At 40.7% G+C, this 20,353-nt stretch overlaps 1 protein-coding gene and 1 long non-coding RNA gene across 2 annotated transcripts; one reads left to right on the top strand and one right to left on the bottom strand.

The window, feature by feature from the left end:
* Nucleotides 1-3,892: 3,892 nt before the first annotated feature.
* On the bottom strand, nt 3,893-8,436 carry hpxa (hemopexin a). The gene is made up of 10 exons (XM_024805511.2): nt 8,291-8,436; nt 7,360-7,394; nt 7,174-7,251; nt 6,548-6,705; nt 5,825-5,978; nt 5,476-5,688; nt 5,196-5,291; nt 4,911-5,038; nt 4,676-4,823; nt 3,893-4,447 (listed from the first exon to the last, which is right to left on the bottom strand). The coding sequence occupies exons 1-10, from the start codon at nt 8,344-8,346 to the stop codon at nt 4,218-4,220; spliced, it is 1,296 nt and encodes a 431-aa protein (XP_024661279.1). The 5' UTR covers nt 8,347-8,436; the 3' UTR covers nt 3,893-4,217.
* Nucleotides 8,437-16,580: 8,144 nt separating this feature from the next.
* On the top strand, nt 16,581-17,057 carry LOC143413009 (uncharacterized). The gene is made up of 3 exons (XR_013093565.1): nt 16,581-16,660; nt 16,733-16,808; nt 16,888-17,057. It is a non-coding gene; the product is annotated as an uncharacterized LOC143413009 (long non-coding RNA).
* The last annotated feature ends 3,296 nt before the right edge of the window (nt 17,058-20,353 follow it).

Raw genomic sequence — 20,353 nt, 5'->3', positions numbered from 1 at the left:
AGACATGGAGTAAAATGGCCAATGAAGTGCCTGCAGCATGACCCACATCATTTTATTTGAACCTGTGTGTGTATGTGTGTGTTTTGGTCTTCTCTGTGTGCCTTTACCAGACTGGTTTTGCTGCTTTCTCTGACAGTTTGATGCAGGGCACCGGGGTTACATCTGAGGGAGTGTTTTTAGCGGTCACCAGTCTACAGAGGGGACGCTAGCTGGCACCATCTGGTCATGAGCTCCAACGTTTATCTGGCACAGTCTTGGCCAATGTCCATACCTGCTTGTCCTACACACACACACACACACACACACACACACACACACACACACACACACTAAGTGGGGGTCAAGCTACCCTAAACGGCAGGCTGAGAGCAGATGTCCATCAACCTCCCAGTCCAGTTAATTAAGCAGCGTCACAAACAGCAAGAAGACGATTCACATGCACACACATGCACACACATGCATAAGCAAAAGGAACATTCCCACAGCCGGACAGTCCAACAGAGGAGAAAAGAGGAAGTATGGAGGGTCATTGGTATGTGCAACCAAATGATGCGTCAAAGTGAAAGTTTGTGATGATTATTACGGCTGGTCTGAGGCATCGCTTGTGACTCTGTCAGGGGTGGCTGTAGCACAGGAGGTAGTGCAGGTCACCTACTGGTTGGTTCGATCCTTGGCTCCTCCAGTCTGCATGTCAAGTATTCTTGGGCAAGATACTAACCCCAAGTTGCTCTCCGATGCATCGATCGGAGTATGAATGTGTGTGAATGTACTTAGATAGCACTGAGTATAGATAAAGTGCTCGTGAGAACGGGTGTGATTGGGTGAATGTGGCATGTTGTATAGAGCGCTTTGAGTACTCCGGGAGAGAAGAAAAGCGCTATATAAAAATCAGTCCATTTACCCTGCAGCACACTGATGAAAAATCTTTACAAAACTGTTGTATCACATCATTTTTATTATTCTATGACATAGGTAACCTTCCACTACAGCAGGGGCTGCTGGGACTACTCTTTGTTTTACTGGTTGGTGCAGATACCTGTGAGCAGAGGAAGCCTACATCAAAAATACTTTTAGGTTTAGTAGAAGATCATTATTTGGGTTAAAATAGGTTATTATGACTAGGTTATGACTTTAATCTCTAAGGTCATTTTTGTCAAGGACACATTTTACACAAATGAGAGAGAGCAGAGTGTGTAATTACAAGTATATTTCCCAGTATGCCCCTCTACCATGAAAACTTTGAAGGAATAGTGCATTTGAAAAATTAGTTGGAAGACAAATGCTTGAAATGCAATTTGTGAGTAGTAAACACAAAGATTCTGCAAAGCTGTAGCTAAAGATTTGTGTTGAGCAGGGAAATAAAAAGAGCAACTGAGAGGATATGATAACCTATTGCAAACCTGCTGACAATGAACCTGCTGACATACAGAAATTAAAAAATACATCCTCAAGATGCACATTATTTACGGGAACAGACAGTTTCCTCATATATATGATCAGGTGTTATCCACTTGAGTCCACATGCCGTCACTGCACTATTTCCTGCCCTGTATCTGCATTGCCTGCTTATGATTAGATGCAATACTATGATCTAATTGCAGACTAGTGAATGAAAGCACTGACCTTACAGTTTCCCTGTCAAACAGAGTTCCTCTCATTAGACACATTACACCAGATTTGATGTATGTGTGTTCTTGGGCTGGCTGCCTCTGTAGCCCACTGTGGCATCATATCACAGCCACTGAAGGGCTCCAGTGTTTCTCTCTCCATTGTTATCGCAGCAGCCGGTGGGGTGAAGTAAGGGATTGTGTGATCCGATGAAGCATGCTGTTATCAGAGACTCCAACCCCAGTCATGAACCTGACATCATCCCATTGCCTCAGTTTAGAGGTGTGTGATGCACAGGTCATTAAGGACGGGAGAAGCAACACCAAACTTCTAAGTGTATGTATAAATAATTCATGGGTCACACTCTAACTTTAGCTCTATGTCCTGTTTAATCAGTAAAGTGTTGTTGATGCTATTTTATGTGATTTGCAGAGTAAGAGCAATATTTGCTAGGATGATAGCTTACATGAGTCTTATACATGGGATGTTGCTTGTTGCAGCCTGTCTTTGCTGCCATCTTCAGCACTGATGTCATGATATGTCTGCACACATTGCAGCGGTGGATTGCTAGGGTAAAGTGGATATGACACTGGTGACAGGCCACCCACTGGCAGACACTCTGCTATACCGAGTAAGAAACTCAGCGTTCAAAATGTGGCCATCACATGTAAAGATATGCCTCACTTTTTAATGTGGGGCTGATACATATGATAGCTTTTAAAGAAAAAGCAAACTGAAGACTGATATTAGTAAATTCCCAAAATAATCACAAGTCACTGTGATGCCTTGATGTCATTCCTGATTCTCATCAGTGACAGCTCCACACTAACCTTGAACTCAAATGTTTTGTAGGCAAGCAAAAAGTAATTTTTTTGGAAAAAATGTAAATAAAGTTTTTTTTTATAGTGTGTTTTTTGTCACTTGACTATTATGACTTGGAAGAACCTTTTTTTCAAATGTGACATGTGACATATTGTGATGCCTACAATGAGGGTCACTATCAACGGAGACGTACCGTAGACCTTTTCTGGGGGTTTTCGCTGCTGAATGTGCACAGTTACTTAAAATGAATAATTAGGTTTTGCTCTAACATATTATAACATTTTAGTCTTGTGCGGGGCCCTGAGGTGTACATGTGAACTGCTGCTACTTCCATAATAATAATATGTGATAATAGTATGCAGCCACACAGCTTTGATAGTATATCACAAGACAAATGTACTAAAAGTATATGTGTTTACAAAAGTTTTAGTTGTTTTTTTTAAATAGGTCAGCATTCACATATTTGAAAAACTTGAGTCTTTGTTTATATTTTAAATTGAACAGATCTGAAGAAATCCTGGCAGATTTGGTGTCGGGGCATTGAACACTGTACAATGGAACCAGTTGCAGATACTTGAAAGTTAAAGGAATTTAGTTCTTACCATTTCGCAAAGACATGCACTGAATATTTTTACTGCTCACTGTTTATTCACCAGGTAGAAAACATCAGGTTTCTGTCAACCAAATGTTGTGTTTTTTTCCAGCTGCAGCTGGTTCGTGGGAGTTCACAAGCACAGGAACACCAAAGCTTCCTGTGGATAATTCACATCTCATCTATGTGTGCCTCACAGGAATAAGATGATTTAACACCTGCTCTGACTTATCTGTACTGCTCTGTTTGCAAGAAACAAAAGCAGAGTTACAGAAAAGGCAAAGACAGAAGTATTGTCCTCATTCTATCGTCATAAAGTAGCAGATCAACCAAGTGGAACTCTTCTGCCCTCTGCTGGTAAAAGGTCGGAAAGTCTCCTTGTTTTGCCTCTGGAAAAACTGTTCGCAAAACAGCTTCTCAGATGTATAAAAGCACTAATAAATATTATCTTTAGACTTCTTTCTCAGCCCCTTATCACTGAGTCTATGCCACCTGTCTATAGGGCAGGAGCAGGATGCACTCCAGACAGGTTGCCACTCCATTGCAATCAATCAGCATAGGCCCACTTGAAAAAAGTCTAGTTAAAATGTACTGTAGTAAGTTATAAAAGAAAATGCAGTTACATGTTATAAATAACATGTAATTTCTTTTTAAATGCTACAGGTATAGTCTACTCATATTCATGGTATATGTGTTGTTTGTTTGTACTGTACAGAAAGTATTTTCTTTCTTGGATATTCAGAAAGTGAACTATGTAGGAAAAACTCTCTATCCTTGCAAGTGTAGTATCAGAGTACGTGGACCTGCCCGAGAAGCATCCTGGAAACTTATTAACACATCACAGAAATAAATCATCACTGTTTCACCTGCTTGGTTGTTGCCACTTTGCTTTATTCACAACAGCACTGTACAAAACGAATCACAGAAAAACATCTGCCTTCTTGGTAGCACACTTTGCGTGGAGGACCACAGAGCTTTAGCATGAAAAGTAACAACTCTCTAAATGAATTAAAGAAGGCTACTACTAAGACATGGAAGGGAAACAATGGGTATGAAATACTGCATCAGCTGTAAGTGCTCTTAGTCAAAAGCTTAGCAACTTGTCATGTGGCACCTCTTGTCTGAAGTCGTTGGTGCTTTTGTTTCTCCATATTTCACTGTGTTGTATGCGATGTCCTGCACAACCCATTCAGTCCTAGTGATCACAGCCAAACAGCTCCAGAGACACTTTGTGCTGCTCAGGCAGGGACCTGGCAGTAGAAAGCAGTTTGGTGCTATCAAAGTGGTAGAAGTGATTTCCTATGATCACCTTAACTCCTCCGGGACCGCACATGGCAGTATCGACTCTCTTGAAGGGTCCGATTGGACGCTCGTTTCCTGCCTTACGTGGGGTGACTTTCAGTTCCACATCATGCATCTGATTACCTGATGGAAAAAAGGCAGAACGATATGGTAAGATATCTATCTAAAAGTCTTAGTTCTTTGTAAATATAATTGTGACCATTTTCAAGTAAGTGCTAAATGACTTATTGTGTCATCTAAGTGATCAAATAACACTACATGATGTAACTACATCATGTAGTTCAAAGCAGTCCTAGAAGTGATACAGGGATAATCAATACTTGCTTTCTGTATTTCTGCCTGTGTTTATACCTTTGATAATGTGAGCAATGTGATGGTCCTCACAGACGAATGCAGCATCAATGGGACCCTCAATGCCCAGCTCCTCCGTCACAGGTTTGGGGTAACCATCGAGGTGGATGTGGGGCTCACCGACTCGGTAAACATACAAATTGTTATTCTTGGGAGAAAAGAGAAACAGAAAACATGGTAAATATGGTGTGCAGAGTTAATGACAGGATCAGAAATGTGCTTCCAGGTGCTTTACCTTGATCAAGTAAAGGTGATTTTCATAAGAGAAAGCGGCGTCCACCTCACTGTGCAGCTCCTTGAAATCATTCTCGATGGTGTCAGAGGTCAGTGTGTCATTGTCATCTTTACGGAGGTAATGGTGGCCTGTGACATAAGAGAATAAATCAAGCTCTGATGAACGCTGGGTGTACAGCCAAACCTCAGACCCAGCCCTGATCATAATGCCGTCACTTCAGTACAGTGATTTAGATGTTGGAACAACATATAAATGTATATGATGTGTTCTGATGTCAGATCTCACCTCTGAAGGCATAAATGTTTCCAGCGTTGTCTGATGTGATGGCATCCAGGTGAACACGGCTGCATCGCTCTCTCTCCACATGGTCGCTGTCAGGACCTGAAGAAAAAAAAAATAACAACAACAAAAAAAGTGTATTTTTGTTAAAAATACAAAACATAACTTTGGTCTAGAAAATTACAGTCCCGGAACATCGACAGCACAGAAACGGTATTTAAATCTACAGCTGTGTCAAATTTGAAGTCATATCTGATCACATTGCTCACTTTGCTTTTTAACTTACTGAACTTGGAGCATCTCATGAAGTAGTCGCGGGCCTCTTTGGGGTATTTGCCGTGCACTTCGCCAGTCTTTGGATCAAATTTGGAGAACATGTGCCCATGGAAGCAATAGTAGTGCTCCATGAAGCGGAAAGCCGATGTGCAGTTTGGCATGGACTTGAACTCTTTCTCTTCTACAGCCTTGCTTTTAAGATCGTAGTGGTAGATTTCGTCCCCTTCAGGGGAAAAAAAGACGCGTGTTTTAAAGTTTTTCCTCGGGTAGCTTTTTTTTTGGAAATAGTGAAAAATGTTCTTGGTCTCATAGGAATAATAACCACAGTTTTCTCACAGTCAGTGAAAACTTTTATTTACCTTTGAAGAAGATAACGGAGTCGTTGGCGCACTCTGGGTGAGGACATTCCACAGCAGCATCCAGATCGTTGGGGATTCCAGGGAAGACTTCAGAGATATCCTTGGGGTAGCCAGCCTCCAGCTTGTGCTTGTAAAAGCTGAACACCTTGTTGTCCTATGTTTAAAAAAAAACACAAGTAAGATTCAACTGTCAAGTTGTTAGGCTTTTGCAGTCAAATCAGGAGAATCTCACTTTGTATCGCTTTCAGAAAGCAGTAATGCAGACAAAATTTATTTTGCAAAGGCTTCACATTTACAGCAGTTTTCAACCCCAAAGTTTGGGCAGTTGTGGAATGTTGATAAATTTTAATCATCATCACACTTGAACAGCTATAATTACTCATGAGAATGCAAAAAGAAACTGAGAAAGGTATTTGTGGTGCACACCAGTCCAGACATGTCAGATGGCATGATGGAGACTATTTTGCACAGATATGAGTGCAGGTGTGCTTTGCACACAAAATGTTTGAAAGCCACTGGCCTACATCATACCTGTTTTCTAGTCACACTATTCTGCCAGCTCAACTGCAAGGACAGCTGTTGTCTCCCTCTCTCCACTCTAGTCTTGCTATCCATCTTGCTTTGTGTTGTAATTCCTATTGGGTTATTTAAACTGTTTCCTTCTCTGGATGTTTGCCTGTTGCCAAACTCTGTTATGATCAATAACACAATAAAAAGCCATACCAAGAAGAAGAACATGCGGTCGTGGTCGTCGGGGTTGTCTTCAAAGTGCATGTGGAAAGCAGCGTCCACATGGCCCAGGTGATGATGGTCGTCCAACTCAGCGAAACTCTCATTGGAGAGCTCGGCAAGGCCGTGGAAGCCCTTGTATAAATGGTCACCTGACAGAACATATACGGGACACAGTCATTAAATAGAGCCAATCACACTTTTTATGCATGCTGCAGTTCATACTCCATTAGAGCTCTATGATGATCAAACACATTTTAAAAGTATGACATATTCCCAGGTCATAACTTTCCCTCATGCAGTAAATGGCCTGTATTTGTATAGCGCTTTACTTAGTCCCTAAGGACCCCAAAGCACTTTACACATCCAGTCATCCACACACTGGTGATGGCAGCTACATTGTAGCCACAGCCACCCTGGGGCGCACTGACAGAGGCGAGGCTGCCGGACACTGGTACCACCAGTAAGTAACGGGTGAAGAGTCTTGCCCAAGGACACAACGACCGAGACTGTCGGAACTCGAACCGGCAACCTTGCGATTACAAGACGAACTGCCAACTCTTGAGCCACGATCGCTCAGTGTCAAAATGCCTGCTCATGACTCCTCTATAGATTCTTACCCTTGAAGAAGTATGGGATTCCCTCTTCATTCACTGCAACAGCATCCATCTCAAGACCTTTACAGCGGTCAAGGTCATCTGCAGAATATCAGGTGAAAGTGAGAAGAAGGCTCATAATATAGAACATGACAGCAGTTGTGTTGAGAAATGTCTGTGAATTTAAAAGAATAAAATCTTTCAACTCACAATCATGTTCATGTGGTGGATGACCTCCTCCTTGCCTGGTTTTACCAGCAGAGAAAAGGCATGTTATCACTTTAAGCAATTTCACTCAAAACTTAGGCTCGGACTTTTAGTTTTACAAAATTGTTAAAGGGAAAACGCACGTGAGAGGAGTTTTCAGTCTTCATCTAGTTTTTTACTCAAGCTATACTGTATGAAGCCACAATGTCATGTTGTGTGATATCCAGAGAAAATAATGAGATCATGTGGGGTTAAAACAATTCAAATTGGTGTAGCATACTTACGAAAATATCACTACAATGCTTTTATTATCATAATTTCTTGTCTTATTTTTTCCTGTATCAACGCTGCTTAACTCAGGAAGTATAAAAAGTGACTTTAGCTAAATTAAAGTGTTGCTTTAGATCTGTAATCATGTCTGCATTTAGCACAAACAACAAAAAAAAGTTATCTGGAAACATTTTAGATATGCAGCAAAGACACAACATGATGTCCCCTGTAACTCATTACATTAGTATTAGTATTTAGTATTTATTTATTTATTGTCATTGTCAAGAACAATGAAATTGCGTTTGGGGCTTCCATACAACCCAAAAAAAAGAAGAAAATAATAAATACCCCTTAAAACCCAAGTGTACATATTTAACCCAGTGTGACTCCAATGCAATAAGACAATCCTTAGCAATAATGTTCGTAGAAATTCAGACAAAGACCTGAGAAACATGACAAAATACAACAATGCAACCCATTCAATATTATTGTACTGTGAGATATGATATCAGATATGATAGTTATCTATTTAAGAAAGAGGGGGGGGGGGGGGGCAGGAGGGGGAAGTATTGAGTTTTAATGAAAAAAAATTAAACAAGTGGCATTAAAAAACATTCAAACTGTCTGGGTTTTATCTCTTCATTAGAAGTGCAAGTCCACTTACGAGTGAGCCCATCCCAGGGCTAGGGTAAGCAACAGGATGCAGGAAAGCAGCTTCATGATGAGGATTCCTCTGAGACCAGATAGGCCTGGAGAGCTGAGCCAAAGGTACCCCTGCAACTGCTGCTGCGTTCTTTTATACTGTAGCCCAGTTTAAAAGGTCACATCACACTGGGTACCAGAGGAGGAGGGGACAATGTGCACAACCAGTAGCTTTATCAAAAGACGCCCACAATATTTGATGAGTCCCCAGAGCTGTGCCCCCACAGACCTCCACCTCTGACTTGTCTTTGTTCAAACCACCTACCAGGAAAAGTCCTGGTGCAACAGAGATTCATAGAATTTGATGGGTTACCCCTTTTATTTTTTGGGCACAGAAGTCTAATCACGTATATATCTTATGTCATCATGCTACAGCACTGAATAAAAAGCAGACTTGTGCAATCATCACTTTTGAGAATATGAATGTGGGTGAATATTCCACAGCATTAAAACCTACATGCACACCAGTGCATACCTAATGTAATATTTATGCAAGATTACTGTTTTCCAGAGAAAGGCTCGTCGATACCTGTAGATCATTTGATGTGACAAAAAGTGTACAAAAGCATCTCTATTTATTGATGTGCATAACTGAACCACTTTACTCATCACATGCAACAAATATCTTTTCAGAATATTCCAGAAGTCTGCCTGAGCTGGATCTGCAGGCCAGACCAGGTCCAGCTACCTGAGAGGTTACTAACCCACTACCCCCACTAAATTAAACAAAAACTGCTGACTGCAGTGTTTCACAATCCTTGGACTAAGTGTTGTATAATGTTTGTAAAGTGAACATTAACAGAAGAAGTAGGATGGCCTCAGTGTAGGTAATACTTATCAGTAAAAATTGTTCCCTTTGTGTGGGCTCTATGTACGTGCTGCCTTCTATTCCATTTTTAATAACTTGTCCTGTGCTTCCTATTTGTTGCAAATATGCTATTAAATGCACAAACAAAAGATTCACTAAAGCTCATGGGAGATGAAGTCAATAAATGCTGCCAAAGAAGTCACCGTAAGATTTTTAAAAAGGAAGATAATATCAGTCTCATTGTATATGATGTTATACTTTTTCAAATGTGCATTATGGTGTTTAAATGATGTATAAACAAAACCTAATTTAAGGTTATGAAATGTTAGTAATGCTGATTTTTTTCTACTGCAGGAGTGCTGTTTGTTTGTTTTTCATGTGATGGAAAATTTTCAGGTTTGAAGTGAGAAGAGAGAAGAGGATGCAAAGTTTCCATAAACCATGACCGTGAACGCTTTGGTGTTCTTTAACTTTTTTTTAGCTAAAGAGTTTTACACAGTTTTATCAGACTGCTGTTCTGAGTCTGTGTTATTCAGTGCTGAAAAGGTGACAGGAGGCAGGCGTGTGAAACTCACTCTGCGCAGTTAAATTCCAACGATGACTGACAAACTTGTCTGTGAACATTGTTTCATTGCATCTACAAGTCAAGCCGTGGCAGATCAGCTTATCTCAGGGGCAGCCCTCATCAACTGACTGCTCTGCTGATGTCCTTCTGTACATCCAATTGGCACATTTCTGAGAACTGCCAGCCACTTTGCAACCCACTTATGCTTTCGCTCCTCCTTTCCTGCTGTTCTTTAGTGGCACATCTGTCGTCATGCATCCATGCTCTGTTTGCGTTGGTTTCTTGTTGCTGCTTTCTCTTATCATGTATGCAAATGGGAGGAAAGTAGTGCACAAGAAAAGAGCTAAACGGCCAAACACAAACCCCAAAACTGCAAGGATGTGTCAAATGTAAACAGAAAAACAGAATGCAATGGTTTACAAATCTCATAAAGCCATATTTTATTTATAGAAAATACCTTCAATCTTTAAAATGAATATGACAGAATCTGAAGAACTTGAATGTACCACAAAGTAGCAAAACCTCTTCTGTTGTCAGCACTCCAGGGAACATCTGGGAACTAAGGATACCAGCTGCTGGACTTTTGGGAGATGATTGTCCCCTTTTTCTGTCCTTACAGGACTCTAGCTGCTTAACATTTTCAGATCCTTCTTTGTCATGTTTTTCATTTCATGATGCTCCAAAATTTGGCCTTGTCCCTCATGCAGAGAGATCTCTAGACTCTCTCAATCTTTGATATTATGTATTGCAGATGAAGACACATTCAAAGTCTTTGCAATTTTAAGGTGAAAGATATTTTTTCTGAAATTGTGCAACAGGTTTGAAATGCAGTGCTTTGCAAGTCTGTGAACCTCTGCCCACCTTTGCTTCTGAGAAACTCTGCCTGTCTAAGATGCTTCTCAAATAGACACACAGACAATGCAGACCTCTTGCCTGTTATTAAAAAAATTTGAATGATAGAAAAAAAAATCACTTGTGTGATATATTGCTTGGGTTTGCATGGATTCCAATCAGTATGATGAGAATTAAAAAGTACCGTAACCTAGATGCACACATCACCTCAGAAACCTGAACTTGTGGGCCTATGTGTGGCCCTCACACGCAAAGATAAGCTTTGTCATCCCACATCTTCTATTTGTTTAGGAATGTCAATAAGAATAAAGGCCGATGATCCGAGCGCAGTCGAGTTTAGTCATCAACAGAAATATCACAAATACACCAGATACACAATCCCTACACTTAAGGAGTAAAAAACAAACAAAAAACATCCTCTTAGAGTCTGATTGGAGAATCTCCTTTAATCTGATCCTCTTTCATTAGAATTCTGGCTCAGCCAGAACAACATTTATATCAGTCTAGGGAGACATCCGGTACATATGTAAAACCCAAACAATATCATAAATGTTAATGTTATTGTCGTTTTAAAAAATTATTTATGAGATACCAGGGGTTTGAATATGCTGAAATATTCTGTTGATCACTGAAAAGGAAAGCTGTTTGCCTTCATCTTGGCGTTTATTCCTAACTTGCTTTTTTTCTTGTTATTTTCCATGTAAATAACTTTCTGCACATTTGCAGGATTTGTAAACTCTAATTCTAACAAAGGTTTTGCCCGTTTAACTTTTCAAAATTTGAATTTAAGACCAACTACCTTTAATCACTTGCTGACAGAGTTCATTTTGTTTCCTTGTTATGATCTTTAGTCGATCACTTCTCCCGCAAATAGAAACTCTCAATTACTTCAATCAATCATTTGAATATTTTGAAGCCTTATAATTTGAAGTGTTTTTACAATGTAAAATACTCAGATGATTCATTAAAAAACTCAAATGAATCCATCCACTGTTTTGCAAACTGAAAGTGCTGACGCACGGGGGCACACTGCTACTGATTTTGCAGCACAGATTGGTTTGAAGCTGTGTGCCTAAACATCAAATGAATGATCATTTTCAGTTCTTGTTTTCAATGACCCTGTTTATCTCTTTAATCTGAGGGCGAAAGAGCACAAACCTCAAACATGCTGTGCAACACGTATTCTACAGTGAACTTCCATCATGTCAGCAATACAGAGGAAGACAGCGCTGATTTTTATTGAAAATCAGCTTGCAAACATTTGCTTTGTACTACGTGCACAACGTGACAGACTTGGAGCATTGTATGCCTCAGTCAAGGTTAAGGCCTTGTCAATCATTTGTTTAAAGTACTTCGCAATTAGGCACTCATTCTGTTTGTGAGGTTCTTTGTCACTATCACAGCCATATCCATTAATAACAGCTAGAGGTAAAAAAACAAAACAAAACAATTGTGTATTTCTGTATTATAAACACATCTTCTTCTCACACTAATGGATACCATGCCAACATGGGAAACAATAACAGCTCTCAATTTAAATGTTTTAAGTCTTTGAGGGAAAATAACAGGAAAACACTGACATATAAATCTGTAAAGAGAGTGGAAAGATTCAATTTGCTAACGGCAAAGAGATGAGTGGCTGTCATAGAGGCGGAGGAGGGAAATGATTAGTATTAGGGAGGGAATTAAGGAAATCAGTGGGAGCAGACGTGGAATAGTGTGGAGAGATAGAGAGAAAGTTAAGCGAGCTGTTTAAATTTCCGCACAACTGCTGCCACAGACTGGCCAATATACAAATACAAAATACAGTTTTAATATCAAAAGAACTTCCCAGTCTAAGGCATTTCACAGAAACAATACAAAATAAAAGTTAATCTAAATCAAGTGGGTTCCATTCAGAGTGTTTGTTTGTCTGTTTATATTTGCAGAATAGCCACAAATCCAACTCTAAAAAAGATGACTTGCTGTGTAAAATGCAAACAAGCCGATATTTTATTCAGACCATAAAAAGCATATTAGATGTAAAGGTTGTAAAGATTGAGACATAGCATTATTTTACTATTACTGCCTTCATCATGCTGATGGGGATCTTCTCAGACTTGATGTTGGGGACATTGCTGGAGTGGACTGCGCCTTGCTCATGCAACACATGAAAAGGAGACCTAAAACTGCTACTAACAAGTCTTATTCTGAGCTGCACCTCCCAGGAGTGAGTAAAACTCCACCTGCTGACGGTCCAGTGCTCAGCAGGGAGATCTACTTGAAAAAGGTGTTACCTTTGCTCCTGGATCACAGAGAGGGGGTGGAAACTGTATGCTCCTCCTGTCACATGCCAGCGTGCCCTGAACATTGCACGAGGCAAACTAGGTGCAATATGTGCACCCAGTAGTGTGTTTAGTGTTAGTTGGTTTTAGTTGTTTCTGGTCCCTGCACAACCATAGTGAGAGATTGGTTCATACTGCCAGCAGCTAAGTGAGATAGGGAAACAAGTATAAGCAGAGGTGGGACCAAGTCATTGTTTTGCAAGTCTCAAGTAAGTCTCAAGTCTTTATCCTCAAGTCTCAAGTCAAGTCTCAAGTAATGTCAGGCAAGTCAGAGTCGAGTCTCAAGTCACTGGTGTAAAAGTCCGAGTCAAGTCTCAAGTCTGAAACTTTGAATTTCAAGTCCTTTCGAGTCTTTAAAAAAAAAAAAAAAAAAAGCATGTTGCAGTTATGCTAAATGTAAATATTAGACCATGTAATTTTAAAATCTGTGTTTTTCTCAACACATGACAAAATAGCGAACTTAGAAAATATACACAAATTGTAAAATTGCACCTCTTTAAAATGCAGCTCAATTAAACTTAGCTCCAAGAATAATTTTCACCGACAGTTCTGAGATAAGCTGCATGTTATTCTTGGATGCGGTTGTAGGACCGGCTTTAAAATCGCATGACAAAAATATCATACACATTAAAAAAAACTGCATCACCAACGTAGCCTGGACAACATTTGCTAGTTAGATGAAGTCAGCTATCTCATCGTAGCATATTTATATGCATATTTATAATCATACGGTTCTTGGAGTGAGTGCATACACTCATGAAGTTTAGTAACTTCCGGTCACTGCAACAAGCCCAGGTACAGTTTACCGCCGGATGGGTGCAGGACCTTGAAATGCACCGTGTAGAACGAAAGACCATCGTACGTATCATAAGTTTACCAGTCTCACAAATCGTCGTCATAAATACACATTCCTTAACCGTTTATTAATATAACCTTTGAGCTCAACTGTAATTAATTAGTAGTGGAAATAATTTCTGGTAGCATCACAGAAATGTAGCAGTGACAATAATATTGTATGCTGTAATCGTACTGGGCAATTAGTGATACAAAAAACCTGTTTTATCCTGTGAATAAAAGTATATGTTTTTGTCAATGTACCATAATAACAGAAGCGAAACGCAATATTGTGTCAGGACAATTCACTATTTATGCACAATAAATAAAGGAGCATAGCGCGACAATTTCTGTTCAGCGCCAGACTTGCTTGTAACCTATATCACCAATTATGTTAAGAAAAATGACACATTAACTACAACAGCAGACTGACCTTCGTGTAAATGCTTGGAGCAGACTAACCTGTGAGCTGGAGTGTTCTGGGACGTTATATTTGGTCTTAGAATGGCTGCAATCCAGGCCATCCGTCGCGTCTTTGTTACTTTGGAAACATGGCTCGAACAATTTCTCTTCAACGACGTAATCCGATAACAACCGATCTCTTTACCCGTCGGCTTCCCGTGGCTGTCATGCGACCGGCTATTGCAGTTAATAATACAACAGCTTCTTGACATTTTTGTGTTTCTTTTTATTGCTGTATAACTGATTTTAATTGAAAGCCTAGTACCGCTTGCCACGAGTTCCCAGAATCCTTTGCGGTTCTACCCGTGAATGACGTCACATTTTCAATCTCTATATAATATGCATGTTAAATTTTATATTTGGGGTAAAATATCAAGTCTTTTCAAGTAAACCGGTTCAAGTCCAATTCAAGTCCCAAGTCATTGGTGTAAAAGTCCAAGTCAAGTCACAAGTCTTAGAACATTTTTTCAAGTCAAGTCTAAAGTCATAAAATTAATGACTCGAGTCTGACTCGAGTCCAAGTCATGTGACTCGAGTCCACACCTCTGAGTATCAGCAATACTGGCACTTTTTTTAACTGGTATTAGATCGATACCAAAATTTGCTATCGCACAACACTAGTGGAGGACTTTAAATATCTCAGGGTCTTGTTCATGAGTGACGGGAGAGTGGAGCAGGAAACTGAGAGATCGATGTGGCATCTGCAGTAATGGGGTGACGAGAGAGCTGACCCTGAAGCTGTCAATTTATAGGTTGATCTACGTTCTGCCCCTCATGCTCTCTGGGTGGTGTAAGGAGAGATGAGATTGTGATACAAGGAGAAATGTGCTTCCTCTGAAGCATGTTTGGCCTCTCCTTTAGAGACAGAGTAAGGAGGCATTTGGGAGTGCTATATATATATTATGATTACTATGATTACTTGTACAGTAAAATTATTCTTGGCTCAAGTTAGTACCCCATGTACTATATGTTAAATATGTTGTTAGGTGAGGAATAAGATGGACTCATACCCTCCTTGTTTCTGTGTGGGGGTAAATTGCTACATTATTATGTTACATTTGGTTTTAAAAAATTTATTTCTGACTCAAAAGGCCGCACTGGTTCAGTCTAAAGTGCACGACACAATTCAACAGCAAAAACCAAGCATAGAACAGGCAGGTTGGTCTTTATGTAGTAAGTGAATCATTATACATGTTCATTACTATTATACTGACTTATGATTTCCATTGGAAATACTCTTAAACAATAAACCAAGGTTTCATGTTTAAATGTAATCCTTTAAGTTATTGCACTTTTACAGTGTGTTAAATGGGTAAAACCTTTATGTTGCCACTGACACTGACACTAGCTAAATATTGCATTCGCTTCTAAATGAAGACCTCTGACTCATCTGTTACAAAGCAGTGGCACAGTGCTGCGTATTTGCTCATGAGGACATATTGTTGTTGTTCTGTTTGGAGAAAATTCTTTCCACATACAGAAGCCCCGTTGCATCACTAGTCTATCTTTGGCACAAAGATTGTTGTTGTAGTGAAGCTGACAAATACTGGCCCTGAATGTGTTTTCCGTCTGCAGTGTCATTGTTGAGCAATCCATTACGTAGTGTGTAACCTGTTTTGTACATTTGAATTTAAACAAGATGTCATTGTCGTGGGTCTGTGACCCATTGTTTATGCATTTAGACTTTTTGTGTTCTGCTTTATGTAACCCTTGTGGTGTCCTCGGATCAAAAATGGTCCCTAGGTGAATGCCAAACAAGCATATGGGAATCCCGAGGAATGGTTTGTTTTGTTTTTCAGGTTTAGTGTTTTTCGTTGTTGTCAGTTTTGGCCGGCGGTCATAGGTTCTGTCTAATAACATGACGCGAGACTGGAGTAAAATACATCCATGGATTGGCATTTTATTAAAGAAGGCACATGTTAACAGCACAAAAAAAACCCCCACTAACTAAACAAAATGACTTCCTTTTATACTCTACCTTTTCAGGTGAGCAAGTAACCAACATGAAAACATAACCCTCCACACAAACAAACATACAATAACATTAAAGCACATCACAAACATATACATATTTCCAACACGTACTATAAACAAACCAATAACATAAGCTTCACCCATTTTTATCTAAATTAAAACCCTCTTTAACCATACTCCCTAACCTGGCACACTAAACTGCTCCAGGAGCTCTTAAGCAGGTGATTGAGCCACTTTCACTCTTTTGCTCCACATCCTGCAAGAAGCAACCAGGACAGGTGAGTACCTTTACAAGTTCTCATTTCACATATATTTAGTGTGACAGGTGAGACCTGAGTCTGGGAACCGCCCCTGGTGGGCGGAGCTGGTCTTTGCTCCTTTCATAAGCTCAGGTGTGGGCAATTAGGCATTCCTCAGCAAACCTGAAGCTGCGAGTGCTTGGTCCAAGTTGGTGTTTTTAAATTTCTTTCAATGAAAGCTTGATGCGGGTCCCCCTAAACTTCTGTTAGAACGGTATGTTACACTAAATGGACCACTTGAGCTCTGGCCGTTGGCAGAGATTTACAGTTATTTGCACCCTTGTAGGTAGGAAACATTGCGTTCCTTCACTTCACCGCCACTGACCCACATTTATTAAGGTGTGACGTGAACTTGTGGACAGGTAATGAAAACGATACAGTTGAGGAATATTTCTGTGTTTTACTGTCCAGCGTAAGTCATCTCCTGCCTTTTATTTACAGAGTACCGAGCTGCTGCTTTGCCAAGTGGATTTCTGCTTTATAAGTTCAATAAAGTTTAGAGGAAAAAAAAAAACCTCTTCGGCTGCTCCCTTCTGCCGTATTTTGCGGCAAAATTATCCACGGCCACGCTATGAATTATGGGATATATGGGACCACGATGCGTGCACCGGACCACGCTTGATATTTGGGGAAATCGACGGCGCATTTGGAGTATGCATTTGAAGTACACTTCGAATTGGGACAGCCATCGTCGCGTGGCGGTGACGTAACCGCACTTGAAATGCGTACTTCAAGTGTGCAGACCCTGAATTGGGACACAGCCACAGACCGGTAAGGGTCTGTTGCCTGGGGTTTGGGGACCGCTGATCTAGTCTGTGTTAGTTCCTGTTTTATTTTGATAGTCTACGGCTGCATCCCAATTCAGGGTCTGCAGCCTTAAAGTACGCATTTCAAGGCCGATTACGTCACATCGGCGCGCCAAAGGCTGTCCCAATTCAAAGGCTGCTCGAAATGCGGCCCTGAAATGAGTCCTTCATTTCCCTGAATTTTAAGGCTGTGGCAGTGTAGACTTCGTGGCCCAACATATCCCAGAATGCATAGTGCGGCGGTGGGTGTGGATAACTTTGCCGAAAAAAAACGGCGGATGAGGGGCGCCTGAAGAGTAAACTTTAAGTACTGAATATTATGTCACTTATTTATGTGCAAATGTTTAATAACGAAGAACATTAAAACGTTACTGTTGGCCACATGTCGGCAAAGTTATGTGACATTAGTGACGTTTGTACTAACTTGGTTTTAAAGCCTTTACTTTAAAATATATGCCGTTCAATAGCTGAGCTTAATCCTACAGAGAATGATCAAAGCTCATGTAGAAACAAACAAACAAATGAACAAAAGATTTTCTCCTTTATTTCTGTCAAACAAAGCTGTATGACACGTTTCCAGCTGTTAGTATCATGGTTGCTAGGCAACCTGGGCAGCGCAACGGAGGCTAGACCGTCCCATTTCACAAGCCTCGCACTTCCGGCCTTAGCGGTCTTTGAGTACGCGGCCCTTGAGGATCGTTGAGGCTGCGTACTTTAAGGCTGCAGACCCTGAATTGGGATACAGCCTACATCTCGTGTGTATTATGTTCAGTTTTGCTTCTCCTGTCTCGTCAGTGTGATTAGCGTCAGCTGTGTTCCCACCTGTGTCCTGTTCCTCGTTATCGTGTGTGTGTGTGTGTGTGTGTGTGTATTATCTGCGGTTCCCTCTGTTCTCTGTCATGTTCTTACTAATTGTAGAAAGTGGCTCTGTCTGCTTTCCTGCCTGTCACTGAGTCAGTTTTTGAAGTTGTCACTGTTTAGTTTAGTCTTTTGCCTTTTGTTGTGTGTTTTTAGTTCATCCTGCGTTTTCGGGTCCACAAATCTGTCTGCCGCACACCTACACCTGCATATACGATGCAAAGTATAAATCTTTATTGATTTTAAAGTGTGTGGGTTATTAACAAATTATTTGTGGATATTTGTGATCCTCTGAAATTTTGATGCGGATATGAAAAATTTGTTTTCTAATTAGGCCTAAAGGACGTCCAGGTCAGGTAAGTCATCCTGCAGTTCTACAGATTCATACAGTTTGCATTTGTACAGATATGGGAATATTGTGTTTGCAAGATATTTAAGACAGTTTTAAGATGGATATTGTGATTATTAGCATGTGCACTGTAAAATATCACACAGGATTTATATTATAAGACAAATATCATAACATGATTCCAAACCAAAATGCTAAAAAAAAAAATGAAGACAAAGTCATTACAGTTGACAAAGAAGTTTTTTGCTGCTTTCTAGCAAAGAAAAGTGACACTGAAGTTAATAGGGAGCCAGTGTGTTTATACACTTGTATTTAATTGTTATTATTAATCTCTGGCTCTCTTTCACAGTATGTCTTTGTCCTGTCTCATTCACTTACACCCAAACTGTCATGGAAGATGGCCGTGCCCTCCCTGAGCCTGGTTCTGCTGGAGGTTTCCACCTGTTAAAGGGAAGATTTTCCTTCCTGCTGTCGCCAAAGTGCTTGCTCATAAGGGGTCATATGATTGTGGCTTAAAAGTGATATCTCACTGAATGTCATCTGGGTAGCAGTGATAAGAAACGTAGTTAAAAATTTGCTGAAGAAGAACCTACAGTGGGGCAAAAAAGTATTTAGTCAGCCACCGATTGTGCAAGTTCCCCCACTTAAAATGATGACAGAGGTCAGTAATTTGCACCAGAGGTACACTTCAACTGTGAGAGACAGAATGTGAAAAAAAAAAAAAAATCCATGAATCCACATGGTAGGATTTGTAAAGAATTTATTGGTAAATCAGGGTGGAAAATAAGTATTTGGTCAATAACAAAAATACAACTCAATACTTTGAACATAACCTTTGTTGGCAATAACAGAGGTCAAACGTTTACTATAGGTCTTTACCAGGTTTGCACACACAGTAGCTGGTATTTTGGCCCATTCCTCCATGCAGATCTTCTCGAGAGCAGTGATGTTTTGGGGCTGTCGCCGAGCAACACGGACTTTCAACTCCCGCCACAGATTTTCTATGGGGTTGAGGTCTGGAGACTGGCTAGGCCACTCCAGGACTTTCAAATGCTTCTTACGGAGCCACTCCTTTGTTGCCCGGGCGGTGTGTTTTGGATCATTGTCATGTTGGAAGACCCAGCCTCGTTTCATCTTCAAAGTTCTCACTGATGGAAGGAGGTTTTGGCTCAAAATCTCACGATACATGGCCCCATTCATTCTGTCCTTAACACGGATCAGTCGTCCTGTCCCCTTGGCAGAAAAACAGCCCCATAGCATGATGTTTCCACCCCCATGCTTCACAGTAGGTATGGTGTTCTTGGGATGCAACTCAGTATTCTTCTTCCTCCAAACACGACGAGTTGAGTTTATACCAAAAAGTTCTACTTTGGTTTCATCTGACCACATGACATTCTCCCAATCCTCTGCTGTATCATCCATGTGCTCTCTGGCAAACTTCAGACGGGCCTGGACATGCACTGGCTTCAGCAGCGGAACACGTCTGGCACTGCGGGATTTGATTCCCTGCCGTTGTAGTGTGTTACTGATGGTGACCTTTGTTACTTTGGTCCCAGCTCTCTGCAGGTCATTCACCAGGTCCCCCCGTGTGGTTCTGGGATCTTTGCTCACCGTTCTCATGATCATTTTGACCCCACGGGATGAGATCTTGCGTGGAGCCCCAGATCGAGGGAGATTATCAGTGGTCTTGTATGTCTTCCATTTTCTGATGATTGCTCCCACAGTTGATTTTTTTCACACCAAGCTGCTTGCCTATTGTAGATTCACTCTTCCCAGTCTGGTGCAGGTCTACAATACTTTTCCTGGTGTCCTTCGAAAGCTCTTTGGTCTTGGCCATGGCGGCGTTTGGAGTCTGACTGTTTGAGGCTGTGGACAGGTGTCTTTTATACAGATG

Source organism: Maylandia zebra, linkage group LG16 (genome assembly GCF_041146795.1).
Source record: "Maylandia zebra isolate NMK-2024a linkage group LG16, Mzebra_GT3a, whole genome shotgun sequence".
Lineage (NCBI taxonomy): Eukaryota > Metazoa > Chordata > Actinopteri > Cichliformes > Cichlidae > Maylandia > Maylandia zebra.
Note: the sequence above shows the minus strand (reverse complement) of the source record. Positions and strands in the feature narration are given on the sequence as shown.